A 21,084-nucleotide genomic window follows, 5' to 3' on the forward strand; every position below is an offset into this window, starting at 1 on the left:
AGGAATATTTTTTCGAATATTATTTTATGATCCGACTACGGGATATCGATGCGTAAGAGAGAGAGAGAGAGAGAGAGAGAGAGAGAGAGCACAGGTTAGAGAAATCGAATGGGTTTTCTTCGAGTTCACGCGTGCACGCACGCGAAGGTCACACGCAGGACGCTTAGAGAGAGAGAGAGAGGGAGGGAGGGAGGAAGGAAAGGTTGAGAAAGGTGAAGGATCGGGATAGAGGATAGAGAGGGAAAAGGAAGGCAGAGGGAAAGAGACGCGTTTCTCCTCGAACGCGTGGCGCGGCTTTGCTCTTGTTGGCCGTCTCTCCTTCTCTCGTTCTCGCGGGGAGAACGCGGCAACAAAACCCCCGTGACTTGCACAAGTTGCCCGGGGACCGAACAAAAAGCACTTTGTTCTAAGGTAAACCAACGTATGTGCGCGTTCCTTCCAGGCCTACGAGCCTCTGACAAAGACAGGACGAACGAAGAGAGAGCGCACCATCCACCACCACCACCACCACCACTACCAACCACCACACCGCGAACCTTTCGACTGAGATACGGGAAAAAGCGTGTCGAATCGGCCGGAAATTGTCTACGTCGATTTTTCTTCTCCCCTCCCCGCCAACGTGTTCTCCACACTCCGCCTATCTACCCTGTTCGATATGCACCGTCAAACCGTGCAAACGTATTTGCGCTAGGTAATTCGTTCGCGGTGAATCGTGCGGAGGAGCCGACAAAGGAGGAGCGAAAAACCGGAATCGCGAGCTCGAGTTGCCGGATTTATTGAAATTACGATGACGCTGCCGCATTATCGTCGCACGCGCACAATATAAAAATTTCTTCGTCGTCTATTCGTTGCACGTTGTAGCGAATATTCGAATATTCTTTAGATAATAAATAGGTCCGCGCGATATTATTCCAGTTATTGGGGAAAAAGATTCCACCATTTCACCATAAGACTTATTACTAGAATATTCCCGAGTACGTGGTAAGAAAACAACCGGTCTATTTTTCCTCCCGATTTGAATTTCAACAATATGCGCGCGCATATATATATATATATATATATATATGTGTGTGTGTGTGTATACGTTCTGTATGAGTTCCATTTTCAGTGCTCGCGTGCAGGATTTACCGTGCACGAGGCCACTCGTGTATCCGATAACCCAATATCCAATGTGGGTTGTCGCCGTCTCTGGTCGCCCTCTCCCGAGAGACGCGCAGACTTCGACCCGCATAAATTTGCATAGAAGCGGCGCGTTCGTTTCGTATCTTCGTAGAATGGAAGGCACACGTGCACGGACACGCGTCGATGCACGGGTGTGCGCGATCCTTCGTAGCTTTGTGCGCGCGTTTCCAGATAGGAGGAGGAGGAGGAGGGAGAGGTCGCAGGGAGATGGTCGGTTGCGCCGTCGTCGTATTCGTCGTCGTCCTCGTGCTCCTCGTTTTTTCGCTGCGCGGCGTTTCGAGGCACGTGGTCGGGGACCCGGTCCGCCCTTAATAAGGAGCGCGAAGGCCTCGAGGTAGGCGTGGATTTGTCTCGTTCCGATATCGAACTCGGGCGGACCTCCCTTTTTTACCGACGCACGGTATCCTTTGATCCGATTCTCTTTCGCGTGCTGTTGCGCTTTTCGAAACGTTAATTGCGCCCGTTTCTTGGATCGATCGTTCTCCTGGTAAAGGGAGAAAGGAGGAGGAGGAGGAGGACGAAAAAGCTTTCCCTCCATTTCTCAATAATATTAATATATAATAATAATAATAATGATAATAACGATCCAAGATTCGGAATAACACGTTTTGATGTACGAAACTCGGAAAAGTTTAATTTTTCTCAAGTTTCTTCAATTTTCTATATAATTTTCTCGAGAAACGCTCTTTCTCTTTACTCTTTCTGGAATTAATAGAAGCAAAAACAATTATGAAAATTCCGTGACGGACGTAACAAAACACACGTGCTTTCTTCACATTCACGTTTATCAATCCTCCATCACGTATCGTTACGTTAAATCACAGATAAGGAGGGTTAACGAGGCGGGCCGCCCACGCGTCGTAATTTAAATTCGTGTCACTAGCCGGCGCAACGAAATATCCAAGGGGGAGGGGAAAAAAGAATCATACGCGTGGATTCCATCATGCATGGACGCGATCGAGTATCGTAAAAGGTTCGAGACTCCCTTGTCGTCGAGGTTTTGTTCCCTCGATACGCTCGGCGGGACATTTAAGGAAGTTCGTGTCCCGGCCAATGTCGGTCGATTAAAGAAACCAGCCAGAAAGAAGGTGGAGAGGAAAAAAAAAAAAAAGGAAAAAGAAGAAAAAAGGAAAGAAAGGGGGGAAAAAAGGAAAATATACATATATATATACATATATACATATAGGAGGTTCTAAAGCGCATGAGCTGGCGTGTGTAATGGGTGGTGCACGGTGGTTCCACCTACAAAAGGGGCTTAATGGCGCCGCCCGTGGCCATTTACGAGTGACTTACGCGTTCACGCGTAATAAATAAATCTATGCAACGCATTATACGCCACGGTTCCGAGTGTCAGGCCCGGTGATTAATGCCGCACCGTGTTCACGATCCGGAGGTGTTCGTGTCTCTCCCTCCGAACGATCCTTTTTTTACTGCCACCTACTCCGAAATATCGGATAGGTATCATTGCCCAACCGTTCTCGGAAAAATAATTCATCGAATTCATCGAACGGAATTACTGGAAATTTCCACTTTCGAGAATTGGGAAAAAGTAAACATCACAGAAGAATAGTTGGAAAAAAACGTCGTCAATCTGGTTCTATTCCATTTTTATTCATTCCCAACTCGTTTCATTCGAGCCCAAGAAATGTTCGCGTGGAATATGATAATAAGATTGCCAAGAAATCTCAAGATATTGCGTCCGTGAAAGAACGTGAAACAATAAACGAATAAATAAATATGGCGATGGATTCGCGAGCGGATGAGCAACTCCTTCCTAACCCAGATCATCATTTTTGTTTTTTCTCTCCTTCGTCTCATTCGAGCATAATTCGGTAGCAGAGGGAAAATAATAAAGGCGAGGCAGCTAGAAATTTCCATAATGCCGACCGTTGTCGGTATCTTCGAGAGAGAGAGAGAGAGAGAGAGAGAGAGAGAGAGAGAGAGGGAGGCGAAGAAAAAAANAGAGAGAGAGAGAGAGAGAGAGAGAGAGAGAGAGAGGCGAAGAAAAAAAGGCAAACGCGAATAGCGGGGCCCTTCCTCCGGCTTCCTTTCTTTTTTCTCCCCCCGTGTCCTTTCTCTCCTTCGAAACCCCTCGCCCCTCCCTGCATTCTTCGAAGGTCCCTCCGATCTCCACCTCGTCAATATTTAAAGATTCCTTCGGCCCTTCGGAAGATATCGATTCCGACATTCGAACGTTGCCAACGGTTGCGTCTCGGAATTTCCAGGAATTTCCACCAATTTTTACTATCAAACCAGGCAACTATTTACTTTATCTACTCGTCAAAAAGATCTCGCATATACTTACGACGAGCATATATGAATGCACCTCCTCCTTATCTCCCTCCTTCAATTAATAGCTCGCCATACGATCCGATCAACGGCCAAAGTTTTTTGAAAGCCGTCGAGTATTACGACCGCGGGAAAGTATGCGAGCGGGTGACCCAATACACGAGCCACCAACCGAGACATTGTATCGCGACAGGAAAAGAAGAAGAAGAAGAAGAAAAGAAGAAGAACAAGAAGAGGAAGGAGAAGGAGCGCTCCCCCGCCATTCCGCGAACTTGTAAACCAAACCGCGGATCGCAAATGGAGAAACAGAAAACGCAAGCACCATGTGTATATGTATGTGTATATATATATATATATATATATATACATACACACATATACGCGGCCTAACCCTCGGTTAGGGCAGTACCTTTAGCTCGCCCCCTTGTACACCTTCTTCCCTCCGTCGGGAGGAGGAGGAGGAGGAGTAGGAAAAAACGTACGGTAATTAAGGAAGATAGGAATCGCCTCTTAAATCGCCTCTTAACCGCCGCGAGTCCACCTCCGTCGTGGGTAACCTCTTGCCAAAGGATAACTACCTTCTTCCTTATCCTCCTCCTCCTCCTCCTCTTGCTTCGAGGCTACTCACGCCGCTACTAGAGATATCTGCATCTCGGAAGTGGTTGCCCCTGTCCCCTGCGCACGGCAAATAAATCAGATCGTCGCACGGAGCGTCGCCTGTGCGCCGGTCTTATTTATACGACCAAAAGAAGAAGGAGAAGGAGAGAGAGAGAGAGGGAGGGAGGGAGTATATACATAATACACAACCCGCGTGTACTATCCTCTACACGCGTGTACTATCCTGTACACGCGGGATACACCTCCTCCTCCTCCTCCAAGATACGCGCGTGGGTTTAGAAAGCACCGTTACCAAGAAATTCCATCTGTCTCCTCGAGGAAATTGGACGGTTTCGAGGATCCGAACGGTTCACGGGGAATCCTCGTAACCGATGGACGGCCTCGATTAAAATTAATAAGCACCTTCTGCCTGCACGCTACCTACTATCCGCTGCTAACGAGGCTATTCCTCTTCTCTCGGAGGTGTGGAGGTGTGCTGGTGGCCCACCTCCACCCTTAACGCTCGTCTCGGCTGGAATACGCTTCTTCGAGGAGCACGTAGGAATGGGAGGAGAAAAAGTTCAAATCTCTCTCTGAGCTGCGCTGATAGTCTCGGCTGGAATACGCTTCTTCCGAGGAGGGAAGGACGTAGGAAATAGGATATGGTAGAGTAGAATATGCGGAGTGTTTTCTTGCCAGAAATTCGTGAGGAACGACGTTTCTTTTCATTTTTGGAAAATGGAAGTATTCCCCTTTCCACCCTTAAGCTCGTCTCGGCTTCTTCCGAGGAGAGGAGCACGTAGGAATAGGAGGAGAAGTGGAAAAAGTTCCAATCGTGAGGAAGGAAGTTTCTTTTCATTTTTGGAAAATGGAAGGGATGTATTCCCCTCTCTGAGCTGCGCTAGTAGCCCACCTCCACCCTTAACTCTCGTCTCGGCTGGAATACGCTTCTTCGAGGAGCACGTAGGAATAGGAGGAGAAAAAGTTCAAATAGGATATGGTAGAGTAGAATATGCGGAGTGTTTTCTTGCCAAAAATGCTGGAATACGCTTTTTCGAGGAGGGGGGCACGTAGGAATAGGAGGCTGAATAGGAGGAGAAGTGGAAAAACAGGATATGGTACGGAAAAGTACGAGAATATGCGGAGTGTTTTCTTGCCAGAAATTCGTAAGGAACGACGTTTCTTTTCATTTTTGGAAAATGGAAGGGATGTATTCCCCTCTCTGCGCTGGTGACCCACCTCCACCCTTAACGCTCGTCTCGGCTGGAATACGCTTCTTCCGAGGAGGGGGACACGTAGGAAATAGGAGAAGAAGTGGAAAAAGTTCCAATCGTGAGGAACGAAGTTTCTTTTGATTTTTGGAAAATGGAAGGGGGATGTATTCCCAGGCGAAACGCAGCAGGTTGGGGAAGATGGGATAAAATCGACGTATAGGTGACGCGTCAATTACGGAGGATCTTTTCTCGGTTCGAGATTTTAACGAGATTCCTCGCTTCTCTTATTTTCTGGGGAGATGGGGGGGGGGCAAGGAGGAGAAACTGTCGCGAAGAAAGGAAAGGGGAGGAGGAAGAGGAGGAAAAAGGAGCAGTCGGAGAGAGCAGCTGGAATATTCCCCTATCTTGGGTTTCGGGGTCAGAATCGTGTTCCAATTAGATGCCACGACCAGACTCCTCGCATTTTTCGCCTCGTGCCCACCTTCTTCTTCCACCCTCCCTCCCGTGTCGCGCAACCCCCTCGCCCCGAACGAACAGGAGCGGATCCCTTCTAATAGGGGCTGCACGCTTATAAAACCCAGATACCGATGTCGCATGCGGGTTATATAATGCATCGAGCGGCAAATACGTGAGCGTGCATTTTACCGGTAGCCAGGGTCATTAGTGTCTCGTGCACCAGTGGCCGACCCTTACCGAGCGCAAATAAAAGGGGAGCCAAAGGTAATTAGCCTGGCGATATTAATTTCTGCACGTTTATCGGGGATGATCGCGCTCGAGAATTAACCTCCTCGTCTCCGTGCAACACGTTCGAGTTTCCGTTCGGGGCCTATGATCGAGTTTTTAAAAGGGGAAAAATTTGTCGTGTTTTGCGCAACGCGTTTCGAAAGTGTATCGTAAGAGATCGTGCGAAGAGAATCGACAATGGCCGGTTCGTTAATTCGAAACTCCCCTCCCTTTACGATTTCGTTAATTAGTATCGTAACTCTGACTTCACTTCCGTTCGTCTTCGCGCCAAGAGGAGCCGTATATATACGCGGATCCCGTTCCCATCTTCGGCTTCGCTCTCTCACGAGCCTCGAGAATCGTATCCTCGTTCGTCCAAGAAAATTCGTCGATCGAAGAGGACCGTTTTCTATTTTTTCGATCGTAAAAAATGGGGAGGGGGAAAATTGAAAATTGAGTCGAGCGATTCAAAAGTTTTTCCAAATTCTAACTCGTTCGCAATTTCTTCCTCTTTTCTTCCAACCGCGATAATTATCGCGATCCGCCAATTAGCGGCGGCATCGAACTTTTTCTCATGGGCGAACGTTATGGCTCGCCAATTACGCGAGAAGCCTCTTCCCACCGTCCGTATTGCGATAGATCGTACGCTCGTTCTCGAACTCGTTTACTTCTCACACGCGCCTCTTATCATTTTTTTTTATTAATTAATCAACCGAGGAAGGATTTTCCCCTCGGAAGGAAGATAGAATCGTGAATTCTATCGATTCGAAAATTATTATAAGAAAGTATTTAAGAAAGTAAAAATGAAAAACCATTTCTTTCCCACGTTGATCTTCGTCTTTGAGAGAATTAAGATCGAACGAAAAAAATTTTCGTTCGTAATTACGATTTTGAAATTCTTTCAAGATTTTGGATAAGAACTTAAGAATAGTACGAGTGAAAAAAGGAAAAATATCGGAAATCGAGTTTTCATATTAATCGTATTTTTTCTTCTTACGAGATTTTAGAAGCTTTGAGAAATATTCTGGACAAGAATTTCGGTGAAATATTGGAATTTCGACAATTCTTTGTTTTTGAAATTTTTGAAAATTTTGGATATTCAAAAAAAAAAAAAGAATATCGGTGAAATTGAATTTTAGTTGATCGTAATTTTGACATTTTGAAATCTTATTCTACTTCTTTTCTTTTTACCTTCGTATATCGTATATCGTGTCGTTTGATCTATCGTGTAATCAGAAAGATTCGATTATCGCAAGAAAGTTTTCTCCACTGTACACCTACGTGTCTAATACACACGGCAAAGACACGTGCAAGACACCATCAGTCACCAACAACTCGGCCCCGTAACGAATGAAAAGCAAAAGAAAAATGGAGTCACGCAAGCCGACACAAGAGTGGACGCTAACGAGCCACAATGGAAAGCAGGAATGATAACAACAAATGAGCTAAGAAAAGGCGGGCGACTCTATTCAACGAAAATCCTCTCTCTCTCATTCAATCGGCTTAACGAATCGCCGACCGTGACCACGACGCGATTAGACGCCAACACTCTTCCAGACGACAGGAAATCGCTCATTGGCACGATCTAATCCGCCAAGAAAAGAAGGAAAAAAAAAAAAAAAAAAGAAAGAAAGAAACAAAGAGAAAGAGAAAGAGAAAGAGAAGACTTTTAAAAAGGGAGGCTTCGATTCGAAAAAAACACCGGTCGATATCTCGTTGATGACAACATGTCTCTCGCGATTCTTCCCCCCTCCCCTCCCCAGCCGAGAGAGAGAGAGAGAGAGAGCTTCCTTGTAACACGTCTCCGCGCGCGGAGATCGGGAATTTACGAGCAGGAAGCTCGCCGTGGAATGTGTTCACCGCGGAGAAGGTTGCGTAAGGAACGATAACGCGCGATCAGGACACGCGATAAACCGTCACGATGCATCAACCTCTGATTAACATCTATCCCGACATCGAAATTTGTAATTGGATACATTATGACAGCGTAATCTCGCGCGAAAATGGCGGAGAAAATGTAAATTTTCTTGAAGAAGAACATTAATAAAGCGAGGTAAGCACGTGGAAAGAAAAACGGGAGAAGGGAGGGAAAACTATTAATCCACCGAGATTTATGGCAGCGTATCATCGAAAGTTTCGAAAAAATACGACTAAAAAGTGTCTCGAGGCAACCTACATCCCTGTATCCATGATCCCTTGAATCGAGAATTTGAGAGAATTTAGTCTAGATAATAGGAAAAAATATACCTCGAAATCGCAATAGAGCGGATTTGTAACGAAGCGGTTGGTACCGGCCGCGATTAAAGAGAGTTACGATTCCTCCTGGCCATTCCTGGGGACACGTCAGAGAGAGAGAGAGAGAGAGAGAGAGAGAGAAAAGTGATTAACAGTCGCAGCTGGTGCAACGCGTGATCGTTGCCGTTTTAAGAAATCCTCGAGAATTCCTCCCGAGAACCACAGATAATAACGAAATAAATAAAATTTCGCGCAATTTCTCCTATCGGGGGAACGACCTTTCCGCGGAGAGATGCTAATCTTGAAGAATCTCTATTAATCAGAATGTTATACATCCCACGCGCGCGTATGATTAATTTTTGCTTGGAACGATCGAATATAATATAAATAAAATATCTCGTTCGTTCCATTAAAAAAAGTCACGAAAATTAGAAGAATCGTCGATCAATTTCGCGGCAACATGCCCTGCGACTCGAGGGAATGAAAAGGGAGAGGGGTGGAAGGCGGTCACGTTTACGATTATATAGAAACGGCGGTTCGTTCGAGATGCGCGTTCGAGATGCGCGTTCCTCTAATCTTGTGCTTCTATCTCTCTCCACGTAGATACTCCTCTCTCTCTCTCTCTCTCTCTGCCCCTCCTTCCCTGCTCGTACCTTCCTTACCGGCCTAACGACTCTCCCCACTACTCTCGGTCATCGCGAAATAATGAAATTACGCGAAAAAGGGAACGGAACCGTGGCGGGGATCCTTTTTTTGCTTAGACCACGGATGCTAACGACGTTCGTAGAAATGGATCCGGCACGTTAGATGGAGGTTTTATACAAGGAGGAGCGCGGCTCGTTCCTCGCGGCGAATGCAATAAAAGATTATCTCGGGAATATTTTTTTCGAGTTGTGTTGAACTTTCTTCGAGCGAAACCAATGCCTCCATTTCTTTTCTTCGATCTCGAAAGAAGAAAAAATAATTATTCCATAAATTAATAAAATATCATCTTGATCAACCACGTGACTCATACACCTCCACGGAATGATAAAGATACTGATACCATCGTAAAGCAGGGGGAGGGGGGAAAAAAAGAAGAAGAAAAGCTTTCTCCAAACCGTGACGATCCATGATGATAGAGAGAAGGATAGAGAGATGATAGAGAGAAGGAAGGAAAGGAAACGACGACGATTCGGAGGAGAATTTTGCTCCAAGAGTAGAAAGCCAAGAGTACAGTTTCTCGTTTCGAGGATAATTCGTGGAAGCGTGGAAAGGCGAGGGAAAGACGGTCCGCGTTGCGATACCGGTGCTCGAGTATCAACGACGGAGCCAAGAAGAGAGGCCGCGCTTCCCTTTGAGAAAGGTTTATGATCCTTTTACGATTGATACAACCGTCCGGCGGAAATGATTCTTCCTTCCAAGCGGAATGGTAATGCAACCGAACGAATGCCCGCTAATTAGGGGGCAATACGCGGCGCCGTAAATTTTGCCGGGATTCGGTTAAACTTTTTAATTTTTTTACGATCGATCGAAAAGTCTCGTCGTGAAATAAAGTTACGAGTTTTTCTTTAACGGAGGGAAAAGAATCGAGAGAAATGTTTCGATTTCCTTTGTCTCGACGATAATTTTTTCTCGAACATATTTTTAACTCTTAAATTTTTTAACACAGATATCATTCGACTCGATGTAAGAGAACAATGGAAATTTATTAATGCGAATAATTTATTACGTATAAGTGCTCGATTCGTATCCGCGTTGATAAAAGCAGCGATCAAAGTTTAATCGGTTTTTACAATAATAATGATCGATTCCAAAGCTGGTCTCGAAAAGGAGATGCAACGGGCGCGATTAAAACGAGCACACGGTGAAAGTAGGAAAGGAAAAAGATTCTAGGTGGTCGCAATCAAGGGTACGCGAAAGTCTGAGACTTGGTTACGATCCCATTACGTCACTTCGAATTTATGGTCCCATCGACAACCATTTCCTTTCCTTTTCCATAGTTATACCTTAAACGATACGAATCATATTCCTCCCCATTCCATTGCTCGAGCAGGAAGAGAATTCACTCGTACAGATTTCTCGTTCCAAAATTATATTCCACTAAGTCCCAAAATTGCAATCCAGGATCGAAATTTCACGAAAAGACACGTTCCTCGACTAAGAAAAAGAAAAAAATATTCAGAAAGCAAAGACAGGGGGAGAACTTCAGGCGAGGCATAAAGTTACCTTTATGGGAACACGGAGGCGCTTGGAGGCAAGGGTCAAGCGACTTCTACCGGGCTGACCCTGAGGGGGGGGTCACAACGCTTCGTACCGTCAACTTTTACACCCACACGCGCACCCTTACTCAACATGCATATTCACGGGGAAGGGCGAGAATTCAAGAAGCTACGCCGTCCACGCCTCCTCTCCTTTCGAGTGGGCGCGAAAGACGAATCTTCGTTTTCGAAGATGCTCGATGACCGAGCAAGTATGAACGAAAGATCCAAGCATAGTTGATTCACTTAGTTAAATCTCGATATCTGTAATGTATCGTCCAGAGAAAATTTCTAAGACACGCATATTGTTATTTTAAATTTCAAATAGCCTGTTTCAAACGACGATATTTATATACGAATAAATTTTTAATGAACATTACGAATAAAATATATCGACGGAAACAAATTTCTATCTAAGTTTTGTATTTTCATCTTGATTGAAATCATCTTGATCGGCGTACGCGTTTGCGTGAATTTTAACGATATCGAGAATCCGTATATATACGAAAGTGAAATTTTCTTGGTGGATTCAGGAAGACTTTTAGAGCGATAATTTATATATATATATATACACAAGTCGGAAAATGATATTACTTACCGTGGAAATAAAACGTGGTAGCCAGGCAGTTAATCATTATTCGCATTAACGGGTAACTGGTATGCGAGTAACGCGTGTGGATGATCGCGGCAATCTCCACCGTGTTAACGCTCACGGCCTGGCCGAGAAAATTGCGCTCGCTCTCGCCATTTGCATATCTCGAACCCGGAAGGAAAGCGGCGAGCTTCGCCTCCTCCTCCCCCAATCGAGAATAATTAAAAACGGTAAAATAAACGTTAAAACTGGTTCTCAACAATGTCGACGATAATATATCGCAAAACCGAAAGAAAGAAAGTTTAAGAAAAAGATTCGATTTATATTTCGAACGATGTAAGCCGAATCATAGTTAAAATCAAATTAAAATTTCGTACGAAGAATGGACATTCAATTATGAAATTCAAACGAACAAGTACGAAAGTTGTTATATAATAGGTTAGAAAAGGATTCATGCAATATTATTCGACGTTAATATCTCGTTGGATCATTATTACCTTTGGTAATATTGTAACAATTTGTCTCGACGTTCCATACTGGGAACCAGTGATTTTAAAAATCGGTGGAATTCCATATCTCTATAATTTTCTCTTTAATCCGTTCTGAAGATATTTTTGCCTATTTCATAAATTTTGTACATATTCGTAAATATCACTATCGATTGATATTTAATCAAAATACATAAATCCGATAATTCGTTTCCTGTAAGAAAATACTGCACAGGATGATGGATGGAAATGATCGAAGATCATCCTGGATTCGAATATACACGTATGCGTGTAAAAATTCATAAAGTCAATATTACTAATCCATGTGAATAATTATTAAAACTAAAATTTCATATATTTATAATTCATTCAATTCAACTAAAATTAAATAAATTAAATAATAATATAATTATAATTAAATTTCTAATAATTAAATTCAAATTATTATTTTTTTTAAAAAATAATATTATTAAATAAAAAAATATCATTATATTTACATAATATATTTTCTAATTAATTAAATTTAATATATTTAATTTTTGATGACCCAATTCATTATAATTAATTCTAACTATTAATGATAATCCTAAAACCAATTCGCAAACTGAAAATACTAAAAACACTAAAAATAATCAAGAATTAATTTCATTATCAATTAAATAAAGCGTGGTCACTGGCTGCGCGTCTACGCAACTATATTTAATAAAGGAGCGGATAGAAGAGGAGGGGTGGGGGAAGAAGAATCGGAGGAGAACCTGATATGGTAATGGTAAAATATGAAGAGTACGAGAGGGTTGGCGATGGGTTCGAAGATGGTATCGGGAATAAGAAGCGATGAGGAAAAAGAGGAGGAGACCGAGAAAAAGGAGGGGGAGGGGAAACAAGAATAAGGGGGGCATCGCGGTTCTCCGCGGGTTTACGAGCGAGTCAATGACTCTGTACCGATGTTCGTGGGTCCGACTTGGAACGACTTTCAGCGCCAAAGCGAGCATAGTCTCCTTCTACGGGGTGTGGTCCCCTTTCTATGGAGATCTCCCCCCCCCCTTCGTTCGTATCGAAGGCCCATTGTTCCGCAAGGAGGATCCTCTGCATCCGTTTTATTCCGCCCAATGTTTTCGTCACTGTCTGCCCGATCGATTCTCGAGTGAACGATATTCGAAAAGCATCGTGATGGATCTTTCTTCGATTTCTTAACTCTGAATGTGTATACTTTTGATATATGATGCAGAGTTATAAGTAGTATATTATTGTGTATGTAGATTACGTTTCAACTACGTGTTCTCCTATCGACACTTTCTCGTCGTTTTACCGTATATACCGGTTGTTGCGTTATTTTTATTGTGTACTTGGAAACCGAACGGATATCTTTATGATGGTAATAAAGAGGTATCCAAGTAGTACGACTTCCAACGTTATTGCCTTTCTGTTGCAACTTGGAAAGTTCGAGATTCCCGCATACCAAACTCGAAAACTAAAAATCCATTATTTTCCCCTGGAGAGAATTAAGAATCGGAGAAGAGGGGGTTACATCGAAAAATCATCGCGCCTCGATACTTCCGACAAATTAGCTTTACGAGCATCTATTCTCTCTCTCTCTCTCTCTTTCTCTCGTTATTCGTCGGCTTCGAATCGGATCGGATCTGATGGAAGCCTCCTCTCTCGTTTGCGAATACGCATGCAAATACGCAGCGTCACGTTCGCCGCCGATCGTTATTGAGATTCAACGGATGCATTAAATTAATCCAGATTTATATCCCCCGGCCCGATACGCAAAAGGGACGCGCGCACGAGCTTGGCAGGGCGCGGTCGATCCACCACTCTGCGTCTCGGTTTACACCGCGTGGGTGTGGATTTATCATTCGGAGAGAGAGAGAGAGGAGGAGAGATGCGGACAAAGGAGACGACGATATATCGTTTTCTCGCGAGGAGGAGGGGAGAGAGAGTGGCCGCTCGAGTGGATACGGCCCTGCGCCACGGCTCACCTTCTTCCTCCGCGCGATGGGACCGCCATTATGCGCCGCTCGCCCCGATTTTCGCCCAATTCCCCGGAGGGTGGAAACGGAAAAGGGTTCGCCCGTGCATCTGTGCGATTCGCAGGAATCGTGGGAAAAATCGGCGCGACTTGTCTCGAGAGGGGACAGTGGCGGCTTTCGATCAAACGCTAATGGGACACTCTTGGAATTCCCTCGTGGGGGCGATCGAAAGTTTTCTCCAAGTTGGAGCCAAGATTTTCTAAAAATCTTATATATATATAGCTCGAAGATCTTTCTGTGCTTGGATCAATATTCAAGTTCAACGACTTGAATCGTGTTTCAGTGGCAAAGAAATATTCGAAATTAAGGGAAAAGAATCCAAATCTACGTAAACTAAGTTTCGATCGACTTTATGTATATATATATCACGTTTACTTTCTCCAAGTTGGAGCCAAGATTTTCTAAAAATCTTATATATATAGCTCGAAGATCTTTCTGTGCTTGGATCAATATTCAAGTTCAACGAGTTGAATCGTGTTTCAGTGGCAAAGAAATATTCGAAATTAAGGGAAAAGAATCCAAATCTATGTAAACTAAGTTTCGATCGACTTTATGTATATATATATCACGTTTACTTTCTCCAAGTTGGAGCCATTTTCTAAAAATCTTATATTTATATATATACGTTTAAACTAGGATTATTCAATATTCGAGTTCAACGAGTTTCAGTGGCAAAGAAATGTTCGAAATTAAGGGAAAAGAATCCATGGAAGAATCCAAATTTACGTAAATTAAGTTTCGATCGACTTTATATATATATATCACGTTTACTTTCTCCAAGTTGGAGCCAAGATTTTCTAAAAATCTTATATATATAGCTCGAAGATCTTTCTGTGCTTGGATCAATATTCAAGTTCAACGAGTTGAATCGTGTTTCAGTGGCAAAGAAATATTCGAAATTAAGGGAAAAGAATCCAAATCTATGTAAACTAAGTTTCGATCGACTTTATGTATATATATATCACGTTTACTTTCTCCAAGTTGGAGCCATTTTCTAAAAATCTTATATTTATATATATACGTTTAAACTAGGATTATTCAATATTCGAGTTCAACGAGTTTCAGTGGCAAAGAAATGTTCGAAATTAAGGGAAAAGAATCCATGGAAGAATCCAAATCTACGTAAATTAAGTTTCGATCGACTTTATGTATATAAATATATATATATATCACGTTTACTTTCTCCAAGTTGGAGCCAAGATTTTCTAAAAATCTTATATTTATATATGTGTGTTTAAACTAGGATTATTCAATATTCGAGTTCAACGAGTTTCAGTGGCAAAGAAATGTTCGAAATTAAGGGAAAAGAATCCATGGAAATCCAAATCTACGTAAACTAAGTTTCGATCGACTTTATGTACATATATATATCACGTCTACTGCGAATAATGGAAGGAGAACGTTATCTCTCGCGCGTTGGGAACCGCGAGGAGAAAATCGATCGGGGAACGGTATCGGAATAAAACGGTTTCTTTCATCTCCCGTGGAAAAACGGAGGAGGAGGAGGTTGACGTATCATCTCGGTCAACTCGAGACAGTGACAGATACCGGTCGTTGTTGTCCGTGGCCGGTTGCAGCCGAGGGAAGGGTATCGGTATACCGGTGGCATTTCGTTCTCATAAAAGCCGGCGTGGGCACGATAAATGAGTCCGAGGCGGGGAACTAGGCAAGGCTAGAGCTACCAAGAGTGTCCGTGTCCGGTTATCCGAGTCCAACGTAATAGAACTATTTTCTCTACGGCGGATCGTATCAAATTTCGAGGCGATCCTTCGGCGGGGCTTTGCCCTAACTATAAACTTGATCCCTCAACCCGGTAATCGGTTGAATCGGTCACAGCAATCGAATTTGTCCTTCGTCGCGGGCATTTTTCACGATATCCAGCGTTCCCCACCACCGTTTCGAAACAATTTCATTTTCTTTTCCTTTTTTTAAATACAAGGAAGTAATGGCAAATAGATACCTTTCGAGAGAAATTTACAATTATTCCCGATTATTCGTCTCTCCGATTTCATAACGGTAGTCGTTAAAACCGCTACCGACAGAGTCGTAATCCAACTTCACACCTTTCGTCGAACATATATATATATATATATATATATATATATATATATATATATATCCCGCCATACGGAAATAACCGGCGATTCTCGTATTAAAGCATTCGTCACAAGCGTTCGTTTAATTCCGCGATAACGTCGTATTAACGTCAAAGATGAAAAAGACATCAAACGAGAAGACAATCGTTTTCCAACGATTAGACGGAAACGTACCGTGAACACGTTCGTTAACGCGTGTCAAGCGGTATCCTCGACTGTGCGAAACTTCGAAATTCCAATCCACGAAACGAGCGAGGTGTCGTTCGTATCGCCATATCGTGTATCGCTGTGAAAACGATATTCGCGATACGTACGCGAGGAGAGAAAGAAAGTTTTGCTCGTAAAAAGTAAAAGTGGATCACGAACGAATGTCGGGAACACCGCACCGACTCGATCCACGGCCGCCCACGCGTCGCCCAGACAAGGATAAGGCGAGAAGAGCGACGGAGCGAAGAATAGAGACAAGAATGGTGGACAATGCGAGAGGACACTTGTCACGCGTCGTGGTACGCGCTTCCAAACGGCCATTAATTATTCGGGATGAGACGAGGTTTTTAATTAAACCCCCGGCCGCTTTGGACGAGAACAATGTGATCGTGTCGATAAATCTTCAGGCAGGGATTTTCTCGCGTTCGCGAAAGAATATGGGAGGGAGGGGAGGGGAGGCGCGAATTATGGCGTAGGCCGCGAGGAGGAGGAGGAGGAGGAGGAGGACACCGCGCTCGGTGATAAAACTCCGTTGTACCGTTTGCCGGCTGATTGATTGCCGCGAGGGATATTTCCCTCCACGGAATATTGAACTCGCGCTCCCCGCCTTTCCGTTACTTTCCTCGCGTACCCGCCTCGTTTTATAGAGTCTCAGATTCCACCGCGCGAGGATTTACGAGGGGGAGGGGGGGCGACGCGTATGCGAGAGGAGGGGAGGACGAGATTGTGGATTCGAGTTTATGGGGTTAACTTCTCCCAATTGGACGACCACGACGCGAATACAAGTCGAACGATCTACTCGCGATTATCTGTTTTAACTGTTTCCAATTTCTGCGTAATCGATTTCAACGCGACGGAAGAGGGAGGGAGGGAAGATAATGAAATTAAGATCACGCATCCGAGGTGCCGTTACACACGCGTATAATCCACGATGAAATCGAATAAAGAATATGGCGACGAAATTACGTTCGTACGATCCGAACCGAAGGAAAAAAAATATATACGAGGGCAAATAATTAGAAATTACATTGCGGGGTAAGTAAATCTTTTCTTGGAAGAAGAAGGAGAAAGAAAGAACCCCCGGCGACAGATTGTGAGGCGCAACAACGGGATACAGACGCGTGTCCCTAACTCGCCCCTCCGCGGGCTACGCACTTTATGCCCGCGTGTTGGCATAAATCAGCTGGAATGGAACGCTGGAATATAGCCTCACAACATCCCTGGATCCTCTTCCTACGTTACGAACGTGGATCGCTCGAGGGTGACGCCTCTCCTCAGCTAGGGACACGGAGAATACAGAAATAGGGAAACTGAGCGTAAGGAAAGGAAATCTAGTCCTCGAGGCTCGTTTCCAATACACGACTCCGTAAAATCGGGGAGGGAGGGGAAAGCGACTTAATCGGAGGGGGAGGGAACAGGCGGTATCAAGATCGAAGGGGGCATGGAAACATCTCTGCTACGGAGGAGGGGGGGTAACACGAGAAACAGGAGGTTCTCTCGTTTCAACCGGGCTACCTAGAGCGCGCTCGCCCGATTAATCTACGGGCGTGCGGTTTAATCGTTTAACCGGCGCTCGACGCGGAGCAGTTTCTAATTAGCTAGGAATGGAACGAGTGGAGGAGGCGTGATCGGATCGCCGGCCAGGGAAATCTCGTCCTTCTCGTCGTACGAGAAGGGACGACGCGTGTTTCGAAAGAAAACGGAGAGAGGGAGGAGGGAAGAGCAAGGTGGCTGCAAATTGAACCATTGCGAATCGAGCGTGGAGAGGAGAAGAATCTCGAGAGCCTGTATGTACGTATACGTGTACGTATGTACACATGCTTCTCGAGAGTTGCAGCCTAGTTCAGGGGTGGGATACGACCTATCCCTGGAGAAAAGCGACCGAGAAAAAGCTGGCAATTTAGCTGGAAAGAAGAAGGGAACGCGAAAGGAGAGAGGAAATGGAGAACGTAAGTTGTTGGAAATTGAACCATTAGAACTGCTAGCAACAAATCATTTGACGAGCGTTAGGTCTAGGATGGTTACGAGCTCGGTTGTAAATACAGTCGAAACCATTACCACGGTATTTTCCTTCCTTCAGGAGGGGCATAAGACTAACCAAATTCTTCGAGAAGATTGAATAAAATTAATAATTTCGAGTAATCCCGGATAATAATTGTTGAGGAGGAATTTACTCCTTTTTTATCCCCGCTGGTCGATGATAACAACCATCGCCTCCTAAAGCAACTTCCTGCTCCTTCCGATTGGCCAATGGCGAATTACGAGTTTCGATTCTCGCCAGAACATAGCGGAAATAGAAGAATCATCGGCACGGTTAAAAAGAAATTCGAGGAAGTAATCGCGGGTGTAAAGCTTAAACCAAACCGCTCCAAGAAAGATCAGAATCGACGAACGAGGGCATCGCCTCCTCTTTCGTCTAACGCAGGTTGAACAGGTAGCTCGGCAAAATGGCGGCCGCGACATAGCGTGGCAATTTGTATTACGGGCGATAGGCCGTAAAATTCACGAGGAGCGGCAACGAGTATCATTTTCCTTCGAGCTGAGCTCTACCCTTTAATTTCTCCTCTCACCGACGAAAAATAGATCTTCCTCGTTAACTCGCCAACCACGCTCCTCGAGTTCGCCCAAAAATCCTATCCTATCCGTGATCCGAGTGGGGTCGGGACGCGAGAAATTTAGAATAAGAAGAAATTCGATCGAAGTTGTATCCTCGCCGATTGGAAGATTGATTTTTCACTGGAGGGGAAACGGTAGCAGCGGGGTCGTTGAAGCGATCGGCTTATGAGAGGATAATCACGAAGGTGGAACAGGCGGGTTGTTTAACGGGAAAAGGCGCGCGCGAGCGTGGGCAAAGCGGCGTGAAAGACGAAGGAGGGACGACGACGGTGGAAAGGTGGGGTCGCCATGGTTGTGGTCCGCCTGGGAACGACAGGACCACGCATTGTGATCCGGCCGTCGAGAAGGCCACGCTAGGCTGACCCTAGGCTTTGCATTAACCGTCCACCGAGGCACAAATGGCCACCACCACCATCGTCACCACCCCGTGGCTTGAGTCGTACCTGTTGCACCGGCTAATCATTGCCCCGAGGACGCGCTCTTTTGTCTCCCTTTCTTTTTCCACGCACATCCCTCCCCCCCCTCTCTCTCTCCCTGCTTGCTATTCCCGGGACAAGGTTGCGCAACGGGGCCAACCGAGGGACTTTCTTGTCATCGTAAACAGAGTGGAACGTGGAACGCGGCTTCTTCGAGAAGAGGGATAGGGTACCACCAATGGCGAAATGGCGAAAAGTAATCCCGCTAAGAGGGGAGGGTTTCCCTTCCCACAACTGCATTCCACGAGATTCTTCGCCAAAAACGAAAAGTTTCAAGGAGAAGTCGGTGTCGATCTTTTCGATTCGTGAGAATGTCGAGAAAAACGGATTCGAGGATCGCGGGGGAGGTTGAGGGGGAAGGAGAATTTGTCGCAAGAATCGTCTTATGGGAAAGTGTGCGTTGCGAGGAGTTTAAGCGAGAGATTTTTTTTTCTTCGTTTTTGATTATTAGATAAGTAAGGTAGTAGTTTAGATGTTTCGTAGATAAGCGAGGAAAAGTTTGTGTACGGAGGGGGGGGGGGATAATTTCCCATGTGTTGTTGTGGGAACTCGGTGGAAATTAAAGGGCACTTCCGCGTTATTATAAGTTAAAAAGGAATGATGGCTCGCGGAGATTTTGATTTAAAGCTCGATAAAAATTCTGATTCGAGAAGGATCGTGTAGTAGTATATAGGATATTTCCTTCTGCTTTATGAAGTAATTAGAAACGTGAAAAAGATATCGTATTTCAAACCATTTCGTATATAGGCTTTTTATTTTGAGAGAGAAATAAAAAGTGTCGATAATTTTGATTTTGGAGCAATTGTTAAATTCAAAAAAAAATATTTTGTAACGATGCAATTATTCGCAAGGGAGGCGTTTTACAGAATTCGTAAATATATAAGCTGAATCATCGACACCCTCTCTATACCCGAGAATCACCGGGACCATAAATAATTGAAACCGAGAAACAATTTCAAAACTCACCCTCGGGACAGATGCACTCGTAATCCAAATCGTCGGTCTGGTGACACGTGCCGCCATTTTTACACGGCGATGGGTTGCAGGGAATATACTCGTTCTCGCAATTTTGGCCAGTGTATCCGCTCGTGCACATGCATCTGTAAATGAAACGACTCGTTGAAAATATTGTGAATGTGTGAAAATAATGCCGATCGATTCAACGCTGTGATAAAACTACGATCGACCAAGCCGATAAATTATTATTTAATGCCCGTGCGATCGAGTCTTCCATCGTTAATTACAACCTGTATCATGAATAGAAAGAGAGAGAGAGAGAGAGAGAGAAAGGAGCAACCGGCTTCTTTAGATCGTACAGAAAAGTATAAATAATGTTGCTCGCTATGATACCGAAAGATTTCGTAAGACACGTAGAATTATGCCGATTGCGTATTTGATATTGATATTATAATTTAAAAATCTTACAATCATTGTTTCTGTAATTATATTTTTCGATGCGAAATTTAAAATGAATCCTCCTTTGTGAAATAAAACCTGTGTTAAGAACGGTTTTTAAAACCGCAAGAATATCAATTCGAACAAACGTACAATGGAAACACGAATCATTTCGATCGATTTCTCACAGTTCTCCCATTCATTGACTCTCATCGAGGCAACACGAGACCAACGAACCGCGTTAACTATTGGAACAATCAATATTTATAATACCGGTTCTGCCGTAGCGCCAACTTTTTACGTCCGACATGATGCTTTTTACGCGCATATTTATGCACGTCTATTAGCAAAAATGTGTGAACTACACGAATATTAATATTCAAGATGCTGTTTGAAGTAGACGAATCGTAACAAAAAATTCTAATCTGCTGCAAAATGTATATTTATAACATGTTTGAAATTGAAAACAATTTTTTTTAGAATCGTTATTATATTATCGCATATTAAACAAAAGTTAATTTCTATATGTTATTACTATATTATTATTACAAACTTAAACGCATAAATATTAAATCATATTTATACAATCCAAGAATTTGAGATTCATTTAAGATTCATTTATCCTAATAATATGATGGAATTTAATACCTTTGATTATTCTACATCATTGATGAAATATTATACTTTCGAGATTTATTTCC

At 43.9% G+C, this 21,084-nt stretch overlaps 1 protein-coding gene across 1 annotated transcript in view; it reads right to left on the reverse strand.

Moving 5' to 3' along the window:
• The window catches only part of LOC122712428 (neurogenic locus Notch protein), a 240,376-nt gene that overhangs the window by 110,078 nt on the left and 109,214 nt on the right, over window positions 1-21,084 (reverse strand). The window contains exon 5 of the mRNA XM_043932113.1: window positions 19,955-20,088. Coding sequence (XP_043788048.1) covers window positions 19,955-20,088 — 134 coding nt within the window. The remainder of the gene's footprint in view (window positions 1-19,954; window positions 20,089-21,084) is intronic.

Source organism: Apis laboriosa, unplaced genomic scaffold (genome assembly GCF_014066325.1).
Source record: "Apis laboriosa isolate Shangri-la unplaced genomic scaffold, ASM1406632v1 scaffold1_cov151, whole genome shotgun sequence".
Classification (NCBI taxonomy): Eukaryota; Metazoa; Arthropoda; class Insecta; order Hymenoptera; family Apidae; genus Apis; species Apis laboriosa.